General features: G+C 57.3%; 2 protein-coding genes across 9 annotated transcripts; one reads left to right on the top strand and one right to left on the bottom strand.

Annotated features, from left to right (window-relative positions):
• Window positions 1-21: 21 nt before the first annotated feature.
• On the top strand, window positions 22-4,292 carry LOC105497011 (leukocyte receptor cluster member 1). Of its 2 annotated transcripts, XR_011617885.1 has the most exons (5): window positions 22-440; window positions 1,551-1,730; window positions 2,990-3,252; window positions 3,497-3,620; window positions 4,076-4,207. XR_011617885.1 is itself a non-coding variant. In XM_071087808.1 (4 exons), the coding sequence occupies exons 1-4, from the start codon at window positions 309-311 to the stop codon at window positions 4,290-4,292; spliced, it is 792 nt and encodes a 263-aa protein (XP_070943909.1). In that variant the 5' UTR covers window positions 22-308. The 2 variants fall into 2 exon arrangements, 1 of the variants encoding a protein (XP_070943909.1); XM_071087808.1 differs by lacking the exon at window positions 3,497-3,620 and having other exon boundaries at window positions 4,076-4,292.
• A 39-nt stretch (window positions 4,293-4,331) lies between these two features.
• LOC105497009 (CCR4-NOT transcription complex subunit 3) lies at window positions 4,332-22,241 on the bottom strand. 7 transcript variants are annotated; one of them, XM_011767664.2, is made up of 19 exons: window positions 20,575-21,427; window positions 19,462-20,450; window positions 16,998-17,072; window positions 16,815-16,882; window positions 16,486-16,560; window positions 16,253-16,342; window positions 15,870-15,998; window positions 15,671-15,766; window positions 14,187-14,409; window positions 13,963-14,096; window positions 13,350-13,406; window positions 11,496-11,877; window positions 11,290-11,413; window positions 10,281-10,479; window positions 7,693-7,792; window positions 7,391-7,589; window positions 7,020-7,152; window positions 6,173-6,298; window positions 4,332-4,700 (listed from the first exon to the last, which is right to left on the bottom strand). In XM_011767664.2, exons 3-19 carry the CDS (start codon window positions 17,020-17,022, stop codon window positions 4,602-4,604), a joined length of 2,259 nt encoding a protein of 752 aa, XP_011765966.2. In that variant the 5' UTR covers window positions 17,023-17,072; window positions 19,462-20,450; window positions 20,575-21,427; the 3' UTR covers window positions 4,332-4,601. The 7 variants fall into 7 exon arrangements, with proteins under 7 accessions (XP_011765966.2, XP_011765968.2, XP_011765965.2 ...); XM_011767666.2 differs by lacking the exons at window positions 19,462-20,450; window positions 20,575-21,427 and adding an exon at window positions 21,995-22,241 and having other exon boundaries at window positions 16,998-17,075; XM_011767663.2 differs by lacking the exons at window positions 19,462-20,450; window positions 20,575-21,427 and adding an exon at window positions 21,995-22,241.
• Between the last annotated feature and the right edge of the window lie 343 nt (window positions 22,242-22,584).

Below are 22,584 nucleotides of genomic sequence, written 5' to 3'. Positions count from 1 at the left end.
CAAGGAGACTTGACGGTCATGTCGACCAATCGACGGCCGCATCTGGTAGCATCGGGGCGGGCCAACTTGTGATTGGTTCAGATCTGTGATAAGAGGCGGTTGCTAGGGGATACCACGAGCCGAACGCCTAACATTCGCTGTGAAAAGGACGTCTCAGCCAATCACCTGTCGTTACAGGCCAGGGGGCCGTACCAACTAATTCGGAACCAATCTGCGGTCGAAGTAGGGACAAGAGGAAGGGGGGCATCCTCTCGCCAATCGGAAGTGCAAAGAGGCGGGCGTGCCAGTCCCTGGACAGCTACGACGCCATGAATATCTTGCCCAAGAAGAGCTGGCACGTCCGGAACAAGGACAATGTCGCCCGCGTGCGGCGTGACGAGGCCCAGGCCCGGGAGGAGGAGAAGGAGCGTGAGCGGAGGGCGCTGCTGGCTCAGCAAGAGGTAAGCTCGGAGGCCGGCCGGGCTGACCGCCGGAGCCCAGCGCGCACGCGCCGCGGTTGGGGGCCGGAAGCGGAGGCGTTGCGCAGGCTCAGTGTGCCCGGTGTGAAATTCGGGACCAGGCGCCGATCCCGTTTTCGAGGGCGTTGCTCTGCAAACCTTGTGGCCACTTCCACGAAACCTCCCTTGATCTCGCCTTCGTCTTAGTTTCCCCCCACTGATGTATTTCACATGGCTGGAACAGTGTCTAGCACAAAAGAGCAGCTTAAAAACATTTAATGAATACATCAGCGCTTGGACAGTTCAAGGAAATTCGGATCACTTTTTAGTTTGCCTGCGCAGTTTATTTATTGAGCACCTATTGTATGCTAACTACATGCAGAGCGCCTGACTTGCGGAATCCCCAGGAGGCACTGTTCGTTCTTAGAGGGGCACTGTCATCTCCGTTGCACGGAGATGGCTTCAGTGAGGGGAAGGCACATTTAAGGAGAGGGGGACAGCCAGGCTCCACGCCATCGGGCGAGCCCTTTCCTGCACCGCCCCCTAGACACATACACACAAACACGGGCTTTCTGTATGGCTCCTTAAATCTGTTTGGTGTATACCCAACTTTCAGTTCCTTAGCTAGTCTGATCCTCCACAGTGGGTGGGAGGTAGTCTGGGTTTTTAGAATCTCAGTAGGCTGCTGAGCGCTGTTGGAAATCTGCGTCCTGAAGGCGGGGGACAGGGCTTCAGCAGTCGACTTGGGGTAGTGACTTGGAGCCATGGCTAGAATTCAGATCGTCTGGCCTAATGCAGTTTGGTCTACCTTTATGGCTGTTTTAATTGTCTCACTTGAGGTTAGGAACCCCTTTGGTTTAGGCCAGGGACCTCCTTCCAGCCATCCTTGATGACCCGTGGTTTACGATTTGAAAGGCAGTTTACAAAACCCAGGCGTTGCCTCATCTGCCTACCCTCACCCCCAGCTAGGACAGGTGCCTCTTTTAGGCGTCTAGTGCTCCCTTTCTTATAACCCCAGCACCCTGGACTGCCATTTTCTGTGGTGGGCACCAGACTCACAGTTCTTGAATTACCTCTAGGTTCTGAATGCCCTGCCTATAACTTTCTCCCCAGGCCCGTACAGAATTCCTACGAAAGAAAGCCAGACATCAGAACTCACTGCCTGAGCTTGAAGCAGCAGAGGCGGGAGCCCCAAGTTCTGGCCCTGTGGACCTGTTTCGGGAGCTGCTGGAGGAAGGGAAAGGAGTGATCAGAGGCAATAAAGAGTACGAGGAAGAAAAGCGACAGGAGAAAGTAAGCTGGCCTCACCCACTTCATTAGAGGAGCCATGAATCGAGTTGGGGGGAGAGGGCACTTTAGCCACTGCTTGTGATCAAGGTCAAACGAGAACGAACACACAGAATTTAGAACCATACCAAAGCATGACACTTAAGAAGTGTTGCCATCTGGGCACCCACAGGGCTTGGAGGTAGATGCTAGAGGTCCCCAGCTGCTAGGCAAACTGCTCAGTTCTCAAAACTGGAGGGGTCTGAAACCTTGATAGGCTTTTAAAAATGTAAATCAGCCAGCTGTGGCTCATGCCTGTAATCCCAGCACTTTGGGAGGCTGAGGCGGGTGGATCACCTGAGGTCAGGAGTTCAAGACCAGCCTGGTCAACATGGTATCTCTAAAAATACAAAAAAATAAGCCAGGTGTGGTGGTGCACGCCTGTAATCCAGCTACTTGGAGGCTGAAGCAGGAGAATCGCTTGACCTGGGAGGTGGAATTTGCAGTGAGCTGAGATTGCGCCACTGCACTCCAGCCCGGGTGACAGAGCGAGACCCCATCTCAAAAAAAAAAAGAAAAAAAATAAAAAGGCGAATCATTCGCCTCTTGCCTTTTGGCTAAGATCAAGTGTAAAAAGTATGTCTGGTCGTGCATGGTGGCTCACACCTGTAATCCCAGCACATTGGGAGGCCAAGGTGGATGGATCACCTGAGGTCAGGAGTTCAAGACCAGCCTGGCCAAACATGGCAAAACCCCGTCTGTACTAAAAATACAAAAATTAGCCAGGCATGGTGGTGCGTGCCTGTAATCCCAGCTACTAGGGGGGCTGAGGCAGGAGGATTGCTTGAACCTGGGAGGCAGAGGTTGCAGTGAGCCGAGATGGTGCCACTACACTCGAGCCTGGGCAACAGAGCGAGACTGCCTCTCAAAAAAAAACAGGTACATGAGCTCTTGTCACTCACCTGCTGTCTCTGGACTTGCTGACCCCACCCATGGCTCCTCTGCTTTGCTTGATCCCTTCAGGCTTCTCTTCAAGTCTCTCTGCAAAGATGCCTGCCTCTGAACACTCAAGTGGCTCCACTTGTCCCCTCCTTCCCCTGCTGTTACCTGCCACTGTCCCCCCAGGGGGAACTTGGCCTCTGTTGGTGTCTTCCATCCCCAGCACCTGGTACAACTGGTTCATGACAAGCCTTAGGTACCTGTTTGCTTAGATTCCTATGTCAGGGAGACACACCTGACACCTTGAAAGATTGTATCCCATCTCTTGTATTTCCCGGCCCCCTCAGGAGAGGCAAGAGAAAGCTCTGGGCATCCTGACATACCTGGGCCAGAGTGCAGCGGAGGCACAGACTCAACCCCCTTGGTACCAGCTACCCCCAGAGCGAGGGGGGCCCCCGCCTGGCCCAGCCCCAGATGAGAAGATCAAGAGCCGTCTGGACCCTCTTCGGGAGATGCAGAAGCATCTGGGGAAGAAGAGACGGCACAGCGGTGAAGGCAATTGCAGCAGAAAGGAAAAGAAGGAGGGGTCTGAGAAGCTGCGACCCAAGGAGTAAGAAGGAAGACCCTCCTCGGCAGACCAGGGCCCAGACTTTCAGGGCTTGGCAGCAGCCCAGCATGGGCACTGCAGGGTCTCTGGTCAGGACAACCAGGGACCCGGTGAAGGGCTGGCTGGGTGAAGTGGTTCTCAACATGTGGTCCAGGAAGCCCCAGGGGTCCTGCCACCCTTTCCCGGGGTGCCGTGGTATCAAGCCTATTTTCCTGACACTGTTGGCCTTTTTCACTCGCATTCTCAGGCACATAGTGCAGGTTTCCAGAGGCTGTGTGATGAGAAGACACCCTCGTTCTGATGGCTGATGGCACAGATGCTTGTGTCCAAACTTTCTTAGTTTTCACTTCTGATTTGCAGTATATTAACAGGTAGAATCTATTTAAACAAAAGCTCTTAGGGTCCTCAGTTTTAGAGTATAAAGGGGTCCTGAGACCAAACAGTTTGAGAGCTGCTGGGTTAAGACAGTAAAAGCAGGCTTGTCTCCATACCCCTGGTCTAGAGGGGGTACACTGCCTGTACTCTTTTCTCTAGAAAGGGAAACTGAAGCCCAGAGAGGGCCAGGGGGCTGCTCATTGTGCTTTCTTGACCTGGAGGAGCATCAGATTTTAAAGACTGGGGAGGACCAAAGTCCACAGAAGGGAAGGCCAGAGACGTGCCCATGGTGTCCCAGCACCAAGCGGCTTCTTGCAGAAGGCCTGAGAGCTGAGGCTGGGGCATACTGGATGCAGCAGGGCTTCCAGGCGGCAGCTCCCTCTATGGGAGAGGTTGGGGGAATGGCCTCCTAGGAGCTACCAGCTTTCTGACCTCACTCCTCTCCCCGCAGGCCTCCATCCCTGGACCAGCTTCGAGCTGAACGTCTTCGGAGGGAAGCAGCTGAGAGGGCTCGGGCAGAGGCCCTGCTGGCCCGGGTCCAAGGCCAGGCACTACAGGAGGCTCAGCCGGAAGAAGAGACAGATGACCGGAGGCGGCGGTACAACTCCCAGTTCAACCCCCAGCTGGCCCGGCGCCCCCGCCAGCAGGACCCTCACTTTGCTCATTGACTCCTGAGGGGGGTACAGGAGAGCTGCTGCTGCCAGCCGTCATATAAAACTATTTATTCATAAATATTTTCCAAAATGAAAATAGGTTTACCAAAAAATGTCCCTCACTGGGGAGGGGAGGAGGGGCAGCCCTCGCCCCCGGGCCCCCAGGGTGGGGCTGAGAGGAAAACCTCCCGGCCCCTCCCTGCTTCCTGGGAGAGGGGGTGCCCCTGGCCTGGGGCCTCCCTCCAGTCTTCCAGGGCAGGGCCCTCGCCTGGGCAGGGGGATCAGCATGCGGGGGAAGGGGGTGGGTAGAGGGAGGGGCCGGTGTCACTGGAGGTCCCGGTCCTCCAGGTAGCGGTACTCAAAGGTGAAGCCTTCCTTCTTCCGCTGGCCCCACTTCTCGTAGTCAAAGTAGATGTAGGTGCCCTGGCCGGGGGAGAAGGCGGTCAGTGAGTGGACGAGGAGGTGGTCTGGGATCTGGGCCGGACCGACAGACAAAGGGGACAGTTCTTAGGGCTGTAGGTGTGTCAGGCGCCGGGCCAACTGCCCTGCACGCGCACACTCACTGCACCCTCACAGGGTTCTTCTTGGGTAGGAAATGTTATCATGCCACTTCAGCGAGGAGGAAACGGAGGGGGCCGCAGAGGTTCCACCGAAGCCAGCTGCCAGAGCGGGGCCCCAGCACCAGCACCAGGCATGAGTGCACAGCCTTCGTTTTCTCGAGGGCTGCGGCTTTTGAGCACCTCTCACGTGTGAGTACAGGATGCATAGCCTAGCATTTAATCTTCACAAAGACCTCGAGGCAGTGGGTACTGTCCCCCTTGTTCTAGAGAATGGAACAGGCTCAGAGTCTAAATCCAAGCACTCTGCAGGGACATTTTATTGGTGACGGCAGTGGTGTGGGAATTTCTGAATGACTGGATGGCCTGAAATGTACTAACTTGGAGGATGGTTTTGGGGCAAACCAGGAAAGGACAGGAAGTCTGTAGTTAATGTCTGAGGACACAGTGGGAGAGGAGCTAGGTCCTGAATGAATGTTTTAAATGCATCAAAGATGGCAACCTGGGAAAACTAGGAGAGGGAACTGAGTTCTCTGAGGACAAGGACCTTGTAATACTTCATCCCCATGAAGGGGCTCGGCTTCAGGGAAGTATTTGGTGGGAAAAAAAAGTCACTGTAGAACACACTGAAAGTAATTTGGAAAAAAAAAAAATCCATGACACTGACTATGTAGCAGTCACCATTAAGTACTTACACGTTATTAACTCATTTAATCTTCATAACAACTGCATTAGGTAGGTCTTCTTCCCCCCATTTTTACAGATAAGGAAATTGAGACACACAGTTTCGAGTGACTTGCCCAGAGTCACCCAGCTAGACTGGGCTCAAACCCAGGTAGGCTGGCTCCAGAGTGTTTGCAAGAAGCAGGAATTTCCCAGTATTAAAACTTGAGAAGCCCATTAAAAAAATTAGCTTCCCCACTGAGCCCCTGCCCTGCTGGGTGCTGGGACCTGGAGGTGAAAGGGGGGCCATCAAGGTCCCTGGGCAGCAGAGCCCACAGCCTGGTACAGGGAGACATACCGGGAAAATCCCACACCCAAGCGAGTGTGCCCAGCACTGCAAGGGGGAGGCACCGGGCTGGGTGGCGCCAGGAAGGTGTCTGAGGAAGGGACATTTGGGCTAAGACCCACAGGAGGCGTAGGAGCTGGCCAAGTGGAGGATGAGAGGGCAGTGTTCCAGGCTGAGCAGACAGCCCGAGGGAGGAGAACGTGGTCAGGCTGAGGGACTGCGCCGGCTGAAAGGTGGAGGCGAGGGCGCAGAGGCCAGCAGGGGCTGCCTGGAGCCTGGGGACTCTACCCCAACCCTAGCAGCGGGAAGAGAGGGGGCGGGGCCCTCACCTGCTCAAACTCGTCAGTGATGGTCTTGGGCTCCTCGTGCCTCTGGAACCACATCATGTACTTGGTGTGGAATCGCCACGACTGCTTCTTTAGGGCCTTGGCTGCCAGGTACTGTGCCTTAGTGCCCTGGGGGAGGAACAGTGGAGAGGGGGATCAGGGGGCCCCCAAACTGGGTGGGGAGCCAGGGGGACGGGGCAGGACATCAGGGCTGAACCCCGGCCCCCGCCACAGACCACAGTTGGGCTGGACAATCCTCGTGGAGATGGGGCTGGGGGCACAGAACATACCAATGCTGGTCAGGAGAAGGAAAATGAGACAGGAGGTGAAAATTGCTTTCAGAGAAGCTTTGAGAAGGAAGAAAAACTAATGTGTGATGAGAGCTGAGAGAGGAGGCAATTTAGAAAATTTCCCAAGCGGGGATGAGGGTGGAGGTCACTCATGACTCACTGGGGTTGGGAGGAGGTTGGACAGTTCCCCAGTGGCCTCCAGGGAGGCCTGAGAATGGCCGACGAGTGGAGTGGGGTCGGCCTAGACTGAGGGGCTGCTGGAGCAGGGCTGTGGGGGGACCCCATGGGTTAGCCAGTAAGCTATTGGAAGAAGGGCTGGGGTGAGCCACAGTGGACTGGCCTCGCTCTCAACCCGAGCAGTTCTAACACCTTTGGGCTGGAAGCGGGGACAGGGACAGGTTGAATTGGCGGGGGGGGGGGCCCAGGACTGGGAATAGGGAGGGGGTGCGGTCCCAGTGGCCGCAGTGGGGCACCCACCTCACCCCTCCAGCCCGAGGGGGGACGGCGGCGGTGGCGGCGAAGCCGGGGGGCCCGAGGCTGCCCCGGGGGCCCTGCTGTACCTCCAGATAGTAGAAGATGAAGAAGAGTGTCTCGGTCGACAGGCGCTGGTAGAACTCCACAGTGTCCGAGTGTGGGGGTGGCATCTGGTGGTGGTAGGGGGGCGTCGGACAGGGGTTCCGGGGGAGGTACTGCCTGTGGGAGCAACAGGAAGGTCAGTGCCAGCTGCCTGCTAGTCTTGCCCTGACCAAAAGGGTGCTCAGAACTGCATCCCCACAGGGGAGGTGGTACAGAAAGACCCAGGGTGGTGCTGACCTTCAGTGGAGAGCCCGAGTCAGGGGCCTGGTGCTCTACCCACAGCCTCACAGGTTTAGCCACTGCCTCCTTGCTAAGACTCGAGCCCCAGCCCACCCCCCTTCCCTGGGACCCTCACCGGATACGCTCAGAGTCAGAGGGGTGGGGCATGTGGTGCCAGGCGGCCTCTTCCATGGCCTGCTGGTAGAGCTGCTCCTTGGTGAGGGGCACAGGGCCCAGCGGACAGACACCCAGTGACAGCGGTATGTTCACCTCTGACAGCTGCAGGGGTGGCTGAGCTGAGGCCGGAGGTGCTGATGTGCTGCTCAGGATGATGTCTGTGGGGAGAGGTGGGGGTCCGGCCCCTCAGTGGTGAGGATGGGTCAGGGGCCAGCCCCTCCTCTTTGGCCCACTGCTTCCCCACCATCCTGGGTTCCTCACCTCGCTCAGTCAGGTGCAGCGTTGGCACAGGGTCCTCAATGCCAGAGCTGATGGCTGCCCGTTCCGCCATGGACTTCAAGGAGCTCAGAGGCTCAGGGGCCTGGGGAGGAAACGAGAGGCCTGGCCTGAGCACTTGGGCTGCAGCAGCAAGTGCAGCCTGACACAGGTCCCAGATGCGCTCGCCTGCCCTGCTTGGGGGCTGTGGAGGGCCAATGAGCCACTCCTCATGATCTACCCATGACAGGTAAAAGCATCAAACTGTAGGGAAACAACTGGAAACAACTGACACATTCATCAGCAGAGGAACGTCTAGTAAGTGGGACTCTGCACCGTGGAATACTGCACGGAGATTTTCAAAACACAAGTTCGTGACATACTACAGAAGTAAACGCCAACCTGCAGAATTATGTACAGTGCGCTACCATTTTTGTCAAAGGATGTGCCAATAGTACACGCTGCTTCACTAGGGACACCTACATGCTGGGAGAGCTCCCGCCTGTCTTGAAGGAGGCAGGAGTCTACATGCTCAGCTGTCTGCCTCTGACTGGCATGGGGTGACTGGGATCAGGGTGAGCCCAGCCCTGCTAGACTTCAGTCTCCTTGCTGGCGACAGGTAGGCTGGGTCTCCAGACCTGTAGCCACAGCCTCGTTTCCTATTACAAAGGTTACAGCAGGCTTCTGTTCCCCAAAGTCAGGGCTGGTTCCTCCATCTCCTCCGGCCACGTGCAGCTGTCCCTAACCCCAGCCCTGTGCGGGACTCCACAATGCATCAGTTGCCAAGGCTTATCCATCCTGTTTTGCTGTATCGCCCAGGCAGGTCTCAAACTCCTGGGCTCAAGTTATCCTCCTGCCTCTGCCTCCCTAAGAGCTAGGATCACAGGTGTGAGCCACCGCGCCCGGCTATCCGTCCTGCTTCTAACCCACCTTGGATGGCTCCTTTCCCTGTCACGCCACCATGCCCCACGCAGCCCAAGCCTGTCCTCTCCTACCCAGACCACCCTCCCTCTATCCTGTCCTCACCAGCCCCGGGGGACCTTTCCAATGAAGTCATGTTGTTCCTTCTCTACTCCAAACCTTGCCACGGTTCCCGACCACCCACCCCAGCAATTCCTTTTTGTTGGTGGTGATGTTAAAAGGTATGGACCCCTTTTGAAAATCTCAAAGCTGCTGTTTCCCCTTTTTCCAGAAAAATGCATGCACTATAAATATCTTGTCCACCATACTTCTAAAATTTGGGCCAGGCACGGTGGCTCACACCTGTAATCCCAGCACTTCGGGAGGCCGAGGCGGGCAGATCACCTGAGGTTAGGAGTTCGAGACCCGCCTGACCAACATGGTGAAACCCCATCTCTACTAAAAATACAAAAATTAGCTGGGCGTGGTGGCAGGCATCTGTAGTCCCAGCTACTCAGTTGGCTGAGGCAGGAAAATCACTTGAACCTGGGAGGCAGAGCTTGCAGTGAGCCAGATGGCACCACTGCACTCCAGCCTCGGTGACAGAGCAAGACTCCATCTCAAAAAAAAAAAAAAAAAAAAAAATTAATACTTCTGTTGGGTCAGAAACTGTTCCAATAGCTTCGTAAGAATGATTTAGTCTTCCAAATAAACCTATATGGTAGGTATAATTGTGATTATTGCCATTTCCCATATGAAGGGAAGGCACAGAAAGGACAATGCCAAGACTTGGACCCGGACAGCCTGGGCGCACACGCTGCCTCCCCGTGGAAGCTGCGCTACAGGATACTGGCTCACAAGCCAAGCCCCAGCTCCTGAGCCTGGATGATCAGGACCCCCCGTCCTGTCCTGCTACACCTACTATCTCAGCCCTGCAGCTGGTGGCACTGCCTCCTGCAGAGTGGACACCTCTCTCCTCTCTGCTGCATCCTGCCCAGCCTCCTAAAGATGCATGCTCCTCCTAAAGCACCTCCTGAAGCCCTTCCTGCAGCTGTTAGCCCCCCTGCCTGGTCCAGGTCTCAGCTTAAACATCACCACCTCTCAGAGCCCTCCTGGGCCTGTCTCCCAGGTCAGCTCAGATGCCCCTCAGTGGGCCCACAGCAACCTTCCCTGCAGCTGCCCCAGCAGGGAAGCTTCCTAAAGGGAGGAACCAGGCTGCATTCACCCAACACAAAGCGTGGCCCCCAGTGGACTTCAACAAGTGTCTTCTTGACTGAAATGGTTTCTTAGCTAGGAAAAGGAGCGCAGTGAGCTAGGTAATGGATCATGTGAACTAGAGAGACTGGTATGCCTTGTGAGGACAAATGGGGACAGAAACTGAGGGCCTGGGTGGGGATGAAGATGGAGACCCAGAGAGAGCAAGCAACAAGTATAACCAAGAGAAAGGAAAAGAAACCCAGAGAAACAGAGCTTTGGAGGGAACAAGAGGGGAGGTATGAGAGCCCCCAGAGATCAAGGTCACGGGAAGGGTGGTACAGAAAGACCTGGAGAACGAGCAAGTGTGAGAAGGGGACAGAAAGCTAGAGAGAGAGAGATCCAGAAAGGGGGTTGGGGCAAGGGGCACAGCTAGAGACCTGGAGGAAGGAACAGCAGAGTCAGGGCACAGAGGCTCGGGGGATGCCCAAGGAGCCCACCTTGATTTCCGGGGCGGTGCTGAACTGTGGAGGCCCATTGAGTAGGGCACCGGCTGCCTTGGCATCACTGAAGCTGGGCGTTGGGGAGCTGGGAGGATTCACAGGCAGTGGCACCAGGAGGCTGGGTCCCCCTGAGTTGTTCCCTGAGCCTGGGGCCACGCCCCCAGCCCCTGTTGGGGCTGCCGCACTGGGTTCCTTCCTGGAGAGCATGGAAGAGAGGGGTTGAGAGGAGGGCCCCTGAGGGTGGGATGGGCAGAGAGGCCTGGCTGGAGAGAGGGGAGACTGCACACATCAGATGGGATCTGAGAGGGGTGGCTGAGGGTAGACAGATGGGAGAAACTGGCTCTGGGCAAACAAAGGCAGAACCCAATCTTTGGAATGGTTTCTCATCAGCAGAGCAGAGCTGCGGGGGTGGGAGTGAGGATTCTCGGGTGCTCCACCAGGCCACAGGCTGATCAAAACCAGCTGCCTTGGGCAGGTGGACGCAGGGCCCATTCCCTCTTGGGCAGGCCAGCTGGAGCTGGGGTGAGGGGACCAGGAAGCAGGCCTTTCCTTTGTGCACACTGATCTTTCTTGGGGCAGTCTTCGGGAAACAGGCGGACACAGGGGAATGGTCTGAGCTAAGATTTGGAGGAGTGGCTGCAGAGGAACGAGGACTTCGAGACAATTCACTTTGAAAAGTGGAACAGTGACCCTCCAGTGGCAATCAAGTAGCCTTGGGCAGGTAACAGAAATGGGGAGGAAAGGGTATGGGGTTCTTGAGAAAACTTCCACTTAGATGAGAACATATTTTAGAATGTTCTGAAGGGCAAAGCAGGGAGGCTGATGTAGTTTCCGTGCTGGAAAGAAGTGGGGGTGTTAACACCCGACAGAGGTGGAGGACAGTGCTCGGACATTCCCAGCAGCAAGGGCGGGGGGCCCAGAACCCACTGATGCAGGGGTGAGGCACCAGCGCCTCTCTGTGCCGAAAGGCCACCATCCCAACCCTGCTGATGGCCGAGACACTCACGAGGTGCTGGGAGGTGGGTTGTGGGGGCCGGAAGGGGGGCCCAGGGCCTGGCTGCTGGCATTGTTGCCCCCACTGCTGCTCAAAGCCACCTCTGCCGGGCTGTCTGCCACAACTGAGCTGTAACCTGGGAACAAAGAATAAAATGGGAAGGGCTGCCGGCGGCTGCCCAGCCCCGCCCATGCCCACCCCTCTGCCTCCCCACTCACTGGTGGCGCCATTCTGCTTGCCAGCCCCTCCACCGGCACTGCTGTTACTATTGCTGCCGCTCCCTCCACCTCCGCCGCCGCCGCCTCCGCCAGGCTGGGCACTGGGGGGCCGGGGCTGGGTCGTGCTGGGCCCACTGGTAGCCGATGGGGCCACAGCCTGGGCATAGGGGGCAGGGGTGCCCGAGTTGTGGCTGGGAGCTGGACTGGCCTTGGGACCCAGGGCACTTGGGGGTGCTGCTGGGGCGGGGACCCCGTTGTTGCCAGGAGTGGTACTCAAGGCAGAGGCAGCAGGCGGGGGGCCGGAGGGGTAGGTGGGCGGCACAGCTGGGGACTGAGGGTGCTGGTTGCTGTGGACAGGCTTGGAGCCGTTTTTGGCTGGAGACTGCGGGTGGGAGAGAGCAGAGGATCAGGACCCAGTGGGCCAGCTGGTCTCCCTCACCACCCCCACCTCAGGCTCCATTTTCGTCCCAGCAGCCTCCTCTCTGGCCTTGCTGCCCCCAACTGCTCCCGCCCTCCTGGGAACCTGGGTGACCTTACTCACCCTCATGGCTTCAGTCACCTTCATGCTTAAAACACTCACACTGATTTCCAGCCTGCCCAGCTTCCCAAGTCCTGCCTGGACACCGCCCCATGGACACCCCCACAGGGATCTGACCACAACTTAGGTTGTCAGCCAGAGAAGATCCATCTGTTGGAAGCCAGGGGACTAGTGGGAAACACCTAAATGTCCTCAATATGAGATTAGCTGGAGCAGCTTAATGTCCAAGAGTAGAAGGAAAAACAGCTAGAAATTGGATAGTAATTCTGAACATCACCTGAAGGGTCATAGAAACTACTCACAGGGCTGTAAGTTACCAGCACTCCAGAAAGTGGTGGGAGGGTAAATGTGCTCATGGTATCCCCACTGCAGGCAGCTGCCGACAGCACTCAGGCTGCTGAGCCTAACCACCTCCTGCACTTCTTTCCAGCCACCCCACAGGCTCCCTGCGCTTACCAAGCGCCCAACAGGACTGACTAACCACTTCTCTCCTGGGATCGCTGCTTGGCAGTGGGAGCCTGGGAAGGTGGCAGAGCCCAGCCTGGCCCCTGGAGTATCTGCCTCAGTGTCTCTCCTCATCACCTCCTGGCCCTGCTGCCCGCCCTCCCTACTACCCGCGGGTCGTCTTAGTCTCCACGCCAGCCCCCTAAGTGCCCACTCAGGGTGTCCCCTCGAAACCATCCATCCCGTTAGCCCACAGAGGGGCCTCAGGCCCACGCTGCTCCTGCCTAACATTCTTCTGTAGCAGCATTTCCAAAAGCAGGCTCCTGTCCTGGGCGATGTTAAAGGAGTTGGAGAAGCACTGCCCACCACCGTCTCCTCTCAGAAACTTGAAGTGTGTGTTATCAGCACAGCAAAGCCCCATCACTTCCTAGGCTTGTTTGGCTCTGGAGGCCACTCAGGTCCACAAAGCCTGAGCCCCTCAGCCTGACAGTCCCAGTCCCTGTGCTCACAGTTGGAGCCCTGGCCCTGCACACCTGGCCAGCCATCTCTCCACACTTCCAGGCTTTCTGTCACAACTTCCCCTTGTTACTGGCTGCCGCCTCTCCCTGCCAAGCAAACTCACCTGACTCTCAAGCCCAGGGCACTCCGCAGCAGCATCTCCTGACTGCCTGGCCAGGCTGGGGGTGACCTGTGCCACCCCCTTGACCACAGCACCAGTCACCTGTCCACCTGCCCTGCCCACCTGCCCTCAGGGCAGCACTGATTTCTGACCCACCTGTGTCCACCAGCCCAGCACAGTGGCCAGCACTCAGGTCTCAATGTGCCTTTGGGATATTGGCCAACATGCCCATCCATTCCAGACTCACACCCACCTGGCTGACTTCACTGTCTGTGGAACGTCCCCTCTTCTTATCATCTTCAGAGTTTTCCTGAGGTAGGGGAGGCAGAACAGAAACCTGTGTGACCTCTGGGGGTCTGACAGAGAACCGCCAATCTCTGAATGTCCCGGGCCCTGGGCCCAACTGACTGCCACTGCAGCCCCAGAGCTGGTCAAACAGCTGTCCTTAATCTGCCTGGAGAAACCACCTAAATTCAGGCTCTCCAATGTTCTTGTTTTCTGGGAGCCAGCACTGACCCACCAGCCTCTTAAGGATCTGGGAACCTGCTCTCCACAGGGAATCCAACCCTTGGATCCCTGCCCAAGGTGGCCAGCTACCCAGCCTCCTCAGGCAGCCCAGGCACCGGCCCCTCCCATCTCCCAGATCCAGGACCTAAACTGGCCCAGGATACACCCTATTACTCTTTATGTTCTTTAGGGACCCAGATGTAGGATCTTAGGGTGTGCTCCAAGAGCCTAGACCCTGGATACCTAGATCTGTGTTTCCTCAATTACTCTCCCGTAGCCACTTTGGAGTGACCCAGATTTGCCTCCTCGAGTCCAGCCCTGCTGGAAACACAAGGTACTCATGCCCCGTGGGGCCTCACCGTGGTACAGTTGGCTGGGCTGGGCGGGATGGGAGAGCTGGAGGTGGTCGAGGTGGGTGTGCTGCTGGACTGGTTGAAGATCTCATCCTCCATGTGGCTGTGGCTGGGGGGGGAGGTGGCGACCAGCGCCTGTGCTGTGGGGGCAGAAGAAGGGCATGCTTAGCTGGCTCACAGCCCACTCTGGACCCTCACTTCCTGTGCCACGATCAGCCCCAGGGCCTCACGAATGTCCTCGAGGTCCAGGTCATCGTAGAGAAACTCGTTCTCCTCGAAGTCGGGGTCCTGGGATGAGTCGACATAGTACTCAACGTCATCCTTGATCTTGCGGATGGCATCAACAAGGATGGAGTCATTGTCCAGCATGCGCAGGATGGTCTCTAGCATGCGCACGTGGTAGCGGTGCTTCTCGATGTGCCGCTTCAAGCCCTCGATCCGGTCCTGCTTCTGCTGGCGAGCCCAGGGCCAGGCTCAGGGGCTGCAGACCACCTGCTTGGCCCCTCCTGCCCCCACAGAACCTGTCCTCAGTCCCTGACCCCTGTAGAGACCCAAAGCCTCCACGCCAGCCCCTTCTGGGGTAGGGCAGTATGGGGTCCACCCACCCTCTGAGCCCTGTGGGGACCACAGGGCTTGACATCTTGGGATCCCACTGCTCTGCTCCCTCCTCTTCCCACACGTTTCTGGCTCCAGGAGTCCTTGGAAACCTCTAAACAACCCCAGAGGTCCTTGTGCCATCCCATGACTTGGCCTCATCTGTACCTCACCTGATTTCTCAACTGAGTCCAGATTTCTCAACTGAGCCTGCCCACCACTGACTGCCTCTGGCATACGGATACCCTCCAGCTTGCTCCAGCAGTAATAATGATAACCCCCATTTGTGAGGAGCTTGCTGTTTAGAATCATGATGATATTTGTCATCACTAGGTCCCCCAACCCCACCCATTTATCCCAGCGGGAGCGAAGATCCATAAGCCTCGCTCCTGCCCTCCTCTCAAGGCCCCTTTAGCATTTAACATCTTAGTCTCAGTTCCAAATCCCTGCTCTGTTCAAGGACCCATCATCTCCCCAAAAGCCCCTGGTTCCCAAACCCCTCAGAATCTGACACCCAACCCTGTCATCGTCCACTTCCTGACCCTTTCCCACCCAGAGCTTCCCTGAGGACCCAGCTCTCCCCTCCCTGTGTTTCTGGTTTCAACAAGTCCATACAGTTTGTATCCCTTTGAACTCATACCCCACAATCCCAGATTTCAGAACCTGGGACCCCAATATCCAGCTTCGTCCCAGATTCCTCTCTTCCTTCAGGCCCAGTTCTCTGCCTTCTCCATGTTCTGCCTGTCTCTACCCACTGTGCTGTCCCTAGGACCAGCGTCCTCTGGATGCCAGGAGGCCTCTTGCCATGGGTGTCCTTCAGGTCTCACGCTTACTCTGTGGCTCAAGCTCAACCTGCATTCACATTCCCCCAAATCGCTCCTCTTCACGAAGGCCCCACTGTCTACCCAGACACCCAGGGGACCCTGAGATTCTGTCTGACCTCCCTGCCCCACCCAGGCAGCTGCTAAGCCCTCCCAATCCTGTCTCTCAAATCCCTAATCCCGGCTGCTGGCCCTGTCTGCCTGAGGAATCCGGGCCCCAACTCCCAGGAGCCTAAATGACTGGCCTCCTGCTGGCCAGCCCATCCCCATCCCAAAGGTGTGGGGTCTCCCTCACTCACATCCTTGTCGCCCTTCTTCTTGCGTGTCTGCACTGACAGTGACTCCACCTCACTCTCAAACTGGTCCACCTGCATGTTGAGCGTGTCGATGGTATTCTAGGGGAGGGAGAGGAAGAGGAAAGCCATCAGCCAGGGTTCCCGCCTACACCCAGGGCTCAGGATCCTCAGAGTTCACCTCCTCTTCTCCACCCCAACTCACCGTGAGCCACTGGCCAACCTCTTCCTTCTCCTTCTGGGCAGGATCTACCTTCTGGGCCAGGCCCAGGCCCTCCTTACTGTAAGCTTTGGTTTTGGTCTCTCGTTCCACAACTTTGAACCGTTCCATTTGCTGTAGAGAGTGTAGTTGGCAGGGGGCTCTCAAAGGCGGGAAAGGAGGTGACTAAGGGCCAGCAGACACTCAGACCTGAGCCTCATGACCCTACTTTCTGAGCTCTGAGTCTGCTGCCTCTTCCTTCCCTTAGCTCCAGAAACCCTACTTCTCTTGAAAAACTCTGGGGTCTGGCCGTGCTGCCTCCGCCCCTTGAGATCTCAAGAATCTGGTGACCTTCCCACCTGTCTAGGACTCAGGCTCTAGGCTCCTACCGTCTCAATGAGCTTGCGGTTGTCTATAAGCTGCCTCTTGTCCTTGATCTCGTTGGACGCTACCCATGTCTTGATCTGGTCCCTCAGCCGCTGCAGATGGGAAAAGCAAGAAAGTCAGACCTCAGGATCCGGGAACTGGGACCCACAGCTCCTTCTCCCTGGGACCCAGCAGTCCACTCTCCCAGTTCCCTCAACCCTCAGGACACAGGCGTCCAGGCCCCCAGCCCCCTCACTTGTAGCTTCTTAATCTCCTTCTTTAGGTCAGCCTCATACTTTTCTTTCTGGTTCGCGTTGGCTGCATTGTGGAGCTGAGGGATGGAGGGAATTCAGAAGTCAGTGTGGGAGGGGATGTCCCAGTACCCACTCCACTGAGTCTTCCTTATGCTAGGGACTCGAGGACCCCCCAACCCCTACCCCCAATGAGTCTTAGAGCCTATTCTCTTAGGTCCTCAGCATCTGCAATATGTAGCCCCTCCCCCTGGTTAACACCCAGAGGTCCTGAACCTTCTTCCTGTGCCCTCCTCTCTGAAGACCCAGATGATTAGGGTCTCAGCCCCTGTACCTTCTGCCAAATATCTTCAAACTGCTCCACGCCCTCGGACACCTTCTTGAGGCAGCGATCAATCTCACCTGGCCAGGGAGGAAGAAGGCTGTGAGAATCCTGCCCAGGCGGCAGGTATCTAAAGAGCAGTCCTCCGAAGAGGGAGCACATAGCTACAGGTGCAGCAGGAAGTCAGTCTAGTACCTTGGAGTTTGCGCTTGTCCGCCATCTTCCCTGCCCTACAGACGCACTCTCTTCATACTCTCTTGGAGACGGACGCTGCTGGGAGAGATTGGAGAGGAATTAACACGTATTCTCCGGCTGGTAAAAACCCAGAGACATGGACCTAGTCAGCATAGTTAGGTAGGTGGGACTGGTAAAGGAAAGAAGCATTTGCTATCTGACAAGAGACCAGTCCCAGTTCTCCTGATGCTCACTTGACTGCCCAGCACAGTGTCTGGCCAACAGAGGATCCCATAAGTTTGTTGAAACAAGAAAAGTTACATACTTTTTTGTGTGCCTCTGACTCAGGAAGTGGAAAATTCCTGTAGCACGGAGTACCTTCTCCCCAGATTACACTCAAAAAGATTTTTCAGAGCAGGACAAAGTCATGCTGCACACAGCTGATGACTGGGATGAAGGCATTAGCCCTGCAGATCACACTTCCTACTCAGAGGGGCTGGGTACAGAGGTGGCTAGAAGAGGTCATCCCTCAGACAAGCCAGCAGACAAGCGAAACTGGCAGCTCACAGAGAAGGGCGTGTGCGTGTGTGGTGTGTGTGTGTGTAAGCTGTAGGTGAGAGAAGAAAGATTGCGGGTGGGGGAAAATGACGGCGAGCAGAGATGCCGAAAACTATGAAGAGCTGAACCCACTCAGACAGACAGGGCTGAATGCCAAGTAGAAGGGACTTAAACCACCAAGAAATTTATTCCAGAGCAGGATCCTTAAACCAAAAGGAAATAACACTCCTAACCCAAAGAAACTGACACCAAGAAGGGTTAGAGATTTGGGGGCAGAAGGCAGTACCCAAGAGAGACCTGGGAGAAGACAGAAATCTTACTAAGATAAGAGGGTGCAAAGGTACCACAGCTGTGGGGAGCCAATCTGCACACACGAAGGAATCCCATATCAAGTGGATTGGTAATTTAGACTCAGGGAAACAGGCACCATCAGGGCAGGAGCCCAAAACTTAAAGAGAGAAGCATCTTTATTTTAAAGGAAATTACATGGAACCCAGAGAAGACTGAGGTCAAAAGGGAGTTCCAAGGAACTTGAGTCCGAGGGAAGACACATCTTAGGGCCTGACAGCGAGACCGGGGAGCCCTGGGGAGAGAGGCTTATGCTCAGAAGACTTCTGAGATACCAGTGGAGATTGCCCTCTTCCCCTCCAGGGAGGGGGCCTGTAATGAAAAGCACAGTTCCCTGGGATCCAGGGGCCGCTCCCACTCTACTTGTGCAGGGCAGGGCACCCGGGAGTAGTCACTTACTGTAAAGACAGAAACAGCCCCATACTGAGGACTAAGAGCCTCAATACAGAGGGAAGTCACACCAAGAGGGTCCTCACCCACAAGGAAGGGAACATCTGGCAAACAGTGCTCTCCAACAGAACTTTGCAATGCTGGAAACACTCTATTTATGCTTATCTGTTGGCCACTGAACATCTGAAATATGGCAAGTGTAATGGAGGAACCGAATTTTTCATTTTTAACTAGTTATTAATCACCACATGTGACTAGCAGCAACCATATAGGACGGGTGTGCTTTAGAACAAGAAGCCCATAAAGGACAGGACTGGTACCCTAACCCCAGAGAGAACTTTCCCAACACTGCCGGGACCCATTCTGGGTGGTAATAGGTAGGGGTGCTACCTTACACTTGAGGGGACTTAAATCTCCTCAGTAAAAGGCCCAACCTAAAGCAAAAGGCAGCACCCCCGCTCAGAGTCAGAGTCAGCTAACATGCCACACCTGGGGAATCTCCAGGAAGGCAAAGCAACAACAAAAGGACCCAGGAGAAAGTGCCGCAGTGGGGATTCTGACTGAGGAGGGGCAAGTCCCTTTGATCCAGGGAGCTTATACAAGGCAAGGGCCTGGACACCAACCCTGAGGTGTGCAGAGATCCTCACCAAAGTCCAACACCCCAACACAGAAAAGCCTCTTAATGCATAGGGGGAACAAGAATGTGAAACGAGAGCGTACGCTCCCTCTTTCCATCCCAAGAACCCAACAGAGGGTCATGGGCAGGTGCTCCAGCCCAGAGAGAGAAGAGGTCTCATGGTCTTCACCCCTAAACAAGGCAATCAACACCTTAGGGAGGTGACACCCTCCCTGCGTCTCCACACGGAAAGGACTGGCGCCCTAGCACAGAGGAAGAACACCCCCAGAGAGGAGACCACACTGTGGCAGCAGAGAAGGAAGTCCTGGAGGGGTCAGCAGCCAGCTGGAGGGGAACAAGAGCCCTAGCCCAGGGAGGTGATGTTTCAGACAGAACAGCGTGACATCGAAGTCAGCTACAGCTGAGACCCAGCGAGGAGGCAGCTCCTCCACAGAGAAGGGGCAAGTGCCAGAGGCCCAGGGTACTTGTCCCCTATAGAGGCTGGAGCCTTAGTCACAGCGGAGACAACACCTTCCCCCCAAGAAAATTCCTATATCATGAGGGTGTCTGTACCTCTGGTCCCCCTGGCAAAGGACCAGAGAGAAGGGAAGCTGGAGCTTGAGTCTCGAAGCTGAGACGCTGCCAGAGAAGAAAGAGCCCCATTTGCTGCAGTCCGCGGGGCGTCCACCAAGATCCTCCAAGGAAGGTGGTGATCGCAGGTCCACTCCCAGGCGTGAAGAACCTGTGCTCCAGCAGCAAAGGCTCTCCAAGAGCACTGAGGAATCTGGGAGCCTTGGCCCAGGAGACTTACCCAAGAGGAACACACATCCCCACAGGGCAGGGACCCACAAGGGGTGGGGTGGGGTGAGCAGGACACCAGCCTCACAGGAGCCAACACACCTACATGAGGGCCAAAACCAGTAAAGAAGAACCCCCCAAACTTCACCTCAGGGAAGGTGATACCACCACACAAAGACTCGAGGAGGGAGGGGCAGGAGGCTTAGTCCTGGGGAACTAACACTGGGCGGTCCTTAACCTTGGGGGCTGTCATGTGCCCACACAGTGGTCTTTGTCATGAGGCGCCTTTGATCTGGGAGAGCTTCCGCCTCTGCAGCAAGGAGCTCTGGGAACTGATGTTGAAGGGTGATCCTTAACCTGGGTGGCTGCTGACATGCCACACAGAGGCTCTGAGACTCTAGAAGGAGGATGCGTTAGGGCCTGGGGTGGAGGTAGTCATCTCCACTGAGATGCCCCTGCCAAGGGTTGGGGGCTGGAAACTCCTACTTTGGAAAGTCTACACCAGAGAAGTCTCTGGTCCCAGGGACGGGGTCCACAGTGGAGTCTCCCGCTTGAGACTCCGGTATCTTACATCCACACAGCCAGGCAACTATGCCTTACCCCATACAGTGAAAAATCAAGACGGGGTTTTGGAAGCATTAGCCGGGGGCACCTGCATCCGAGAGGGATCCTCAGCCTTACGGTGGGGACACACGCAGAGGCGTGGACACCTCAAATCCAGAAGAGCAGCCGTACCAATACCAAGGATGGCAAGAACCTTATCCCTGGGGGAGGCAACACCAAGAAAGGGTCCTTACCCTGGAGAGAAGGCACAGCCCCAGAGGGAAGAGCCCCCACCTCGCAGTACAGGAACCCGGGTCTAGGAAGCTTCCTACTCCCATGGAGTACCAGCAGCGGGGCTGGAAAGCGAAACCCTTGTTCTCCAACTGCTGACACCCAGCGTGAGGGTAGATGGGAAGATAACAAACCCACAGTGTGGGATCTGATGCAAATATCAAGGGCAGTGGGCTTCTTGGTCCCTGGAGAGATGACAATCCTAAAGGAGGAGACTGGTGTGAAGGCAGAAGAAGCCTCACAGGCAGGGGTGAAGGGAGACATCAAAACCCCTCACCAAAAGGGCAGGAGAGCTCACCTGGGGTGGGGGGGTGCCCGCCCTGCACTGAGAGGCAGGGACTGCTCAGAAAGAGGGGCTGGCGCTGCCCGCAGTGGGAGCTCACTAACATGGACAGCGTGGGGGCTTAGTGTCCTTCACCAGGCACCTGAGCGCCAGGGGAGCCCAGCAGCCCCCAGCAGCAAGACCACAGTGGCCCTGACATCACCGGGAGAGGCCCACGCCCAGGTCGGAGAGCCAGGATGCAGGGGAGTTCCAGGCTGCAAAGCCAGGGGCAGACAGCACTATCCAAGAAGTGTGAGAGCTGAGGCCAGACGTGGGCCACACTGAGGACCGTCCTGTACCCCAGGTGGGGGAAAGCCAGACCCCCCCAAAAGGCAGGCGCCCGGTGCAGCGGGAAGCGAGGCTTGAGCCACCCAGGGCGCTTCTCGCTGCGAGAGGAAAGAGCTGCAGACCACAGAGGTGGAAACTTCGGCAAAGGCTCCAACTAACGAGGAGTTTCTCCTCCACTCCTCTCCCAAGAGGCTCCCATCCGATACGGACGGGCAGCTGGAACCTGAGATCCAGGGGAGGCTGCGCTCCGGGGAGCACTGAGGAGGGATGCGGAGGGTGGCCTCGGTCCTGGGAAGGGTGACTCCCCCACCCCGCTGAGGTCCTCGCCCCGGGGTGTTGGCACACCCCCCACCCCGCCACCGTCGAGAGAGAAGCCCCGGCGCGGAGGCTGCCCCCCAACGCGAAGGACCGAGGCCGAGGGGGGCAGGCACCTGAGCCCCGAGAGGGCGGGCACCTGGGACCAGGGGCGCCTCCATCCTTCCAGCCAGGAGCCAATACCGACGCGGAGAGGGGCGGGCACCTCGCGCCCGGGAGGCTTCGCACCCTCACACCCCTACCGGGGGGCCCGACGCGATGCCACGCGGGGAGGTGGCGGCGGGCGGGGCCCGGGGTCCGGGTCGCGGAAGGACCCCCGGGCGGCGCTGAGGGGCGTGAAAAAGGCGGAGGAACGGGAGGGCGAGAGGGAGGGAGCCGCCCCCCGCCGGGAGCCCCGCGCTGCAGAGGCGGCGGCAGGGGGCAGGCGAGGGGAGGCCATGTCGCGACAGACGGCGGTGTCGCCAGGGCGGGAGGCTGCGGGAAGGGCGGCCGATGGCGCCGGGGGGAGGAGGGGAAGGGGTCCGGCCCAGTCGAGCCTGACGCTCTCACCACAGGAGCTGGCGCCGCCGCTGAGGAGCGTATCGCGACAGGCGGGGGAGGCGAGCGCCCGCCGCCTTTTTCTCGCGCCCCGGGCCCGGGCGCTATCGCGATAGCGGCGCGAAGCGGAAGTGGGGTTGGGGGAGTGGGCCCGGGGTTGTTCTGACGACGGGGGTCGGGGATCAAGGGAGGCCGCGGCGTCTGCCGATGGCTCCGCGGAAGCTGACCGGGCCCGGTCCAAGATGGCGGCGGCGGAGGAGGCCTCCCCTCCTCTCTTCTCGTCTCTGGCGCCGACCCGCCCCCGAGTCCCGAATATAGGCCTGTCATTGCTCCCGCTGAACGTCGCTCCTGACCCTTGGAGGCGTTCTATTGGTTCCTGGCAGGGATGTGCCCTGCCCCCTTTCGCGGATTGGGTGATTGCTCCAAGGCGCGGCGTTCGATTGGCCTCCCGCGCAGCCTGCTAGGATTGGCTCAGGTTTTCCTCCCCGCTCCTCCTCCTCCTCCCGCCTCAGGGCACAACACGCCAGCGCGAGGACCCGAACGTCAATCAAGAGACCTGTGTCGTGCTGATTGGATGTATCCGCCCCCCTCTCCTAAAACAA

Source organism: Macaca nemestrina, chromosome 20 (assembly GCF_043159975.1).
Source record: "Macaca nemestrina isolate mMacNem1 chromosome 20, mMacNem.hap1, whole genome shotgun sequence".
Taxonomy (NCBI): domain Eukaryota; kingdom Metazoa; phylum Chordata; class Mammalia; order Primates; family Cercopithecidae; genus Macaca; species Macaca nemestrina.
Note: the sequence above shows the minus strand (reverse complement) of the source record. Positions and strands in the feature narration are given on the sequence as shown.